This window comes from Eurypyga helias, unplaced genomic scaffold, assembly GCF_000690775.1.
Source record: "Eurypyga helias isolate BGI_N326 unplaced genomic scaffold, ASM69077v1 scaffold31215, whole genome shotgun sequence".
Classification (NCBI taxonomy): Eukaryota; Metazoa; Chordata; class Aves; order Eurypygiformes; family Eurypygidae; genus Eurypyga; species Eurypyga helias.
Genome location: NW_010252553.1, coordinates 3,595 through 4,045, shown reverse-complemented (window position 1 = coordinate 4,045; position 451 = coordinate 3,595). Strand labels below are relative to the sequence as shown.

At 63.0% G+C, this 451-nt stretch overlaps 1 protein-coding gene across 1 annotated transcript in view; it reads left to right on the top strand.

The window, feature by feature from the left end:
- LOC104510248 (chondroitin sulfate synthase 2-like) overlaps window positions 1-451 on the top strand; it is a gene marked incomplete at its 3' end in the record, with an annotated part of 3,440 nt that overhangs the window by 2,236 nt on the left and 753 nt on the right. Inside the window, exon 4 of the mRNA XM_010152430.1 lies at window positions 1-446. This exon is cut by the window's left edge and continues 344 nt beyond it. Coding sequence (XP_010150732.1) covers window positions 1-446 — 446 coding nt within the window. The remainder of the gene's footprint in view (window positions 447-451) is intronic.

Below are 451 nucleotides of genomic sequence, written 5' to 3'. Positions count from 1 at the left end.
CTGCCGGATGAACACCATCAACAACTGGCAGGTCTTCTTCCCCATCCACTTCCAGGGCTACAACCCCTCCATCGCTTACCACAACCAGGTGCCTCCCGCCACGCTGGACCTGCTGCGGGACGCGGGGCGCTTCGACCGCGATGTCTTCCACGAAGCCTGCTTCTACAATGCCGACTACATGGCAGCACGCACCCGCATGGTGGGCGACGTGCAGGAGAACGAGGACATCCTGGAGACCCTGGACATCTACGACATGTTCATCAAGTACTCCAACCTCCACGTCTTCCGGGCTGTGGAGCCTGCCCTGCTGCAGCGCTACCGGCACCAGGCCTGCAACCCCCGGCTCAGCGAGGAGATCTACCACCGCTGCGTGCAGAGCAGCCTGGAGGGCCTTGGCTCTCGCTCCCAGCTGGCCATGGTGCTTTTCGAGCAGGAGCAGGGGAACAGCACC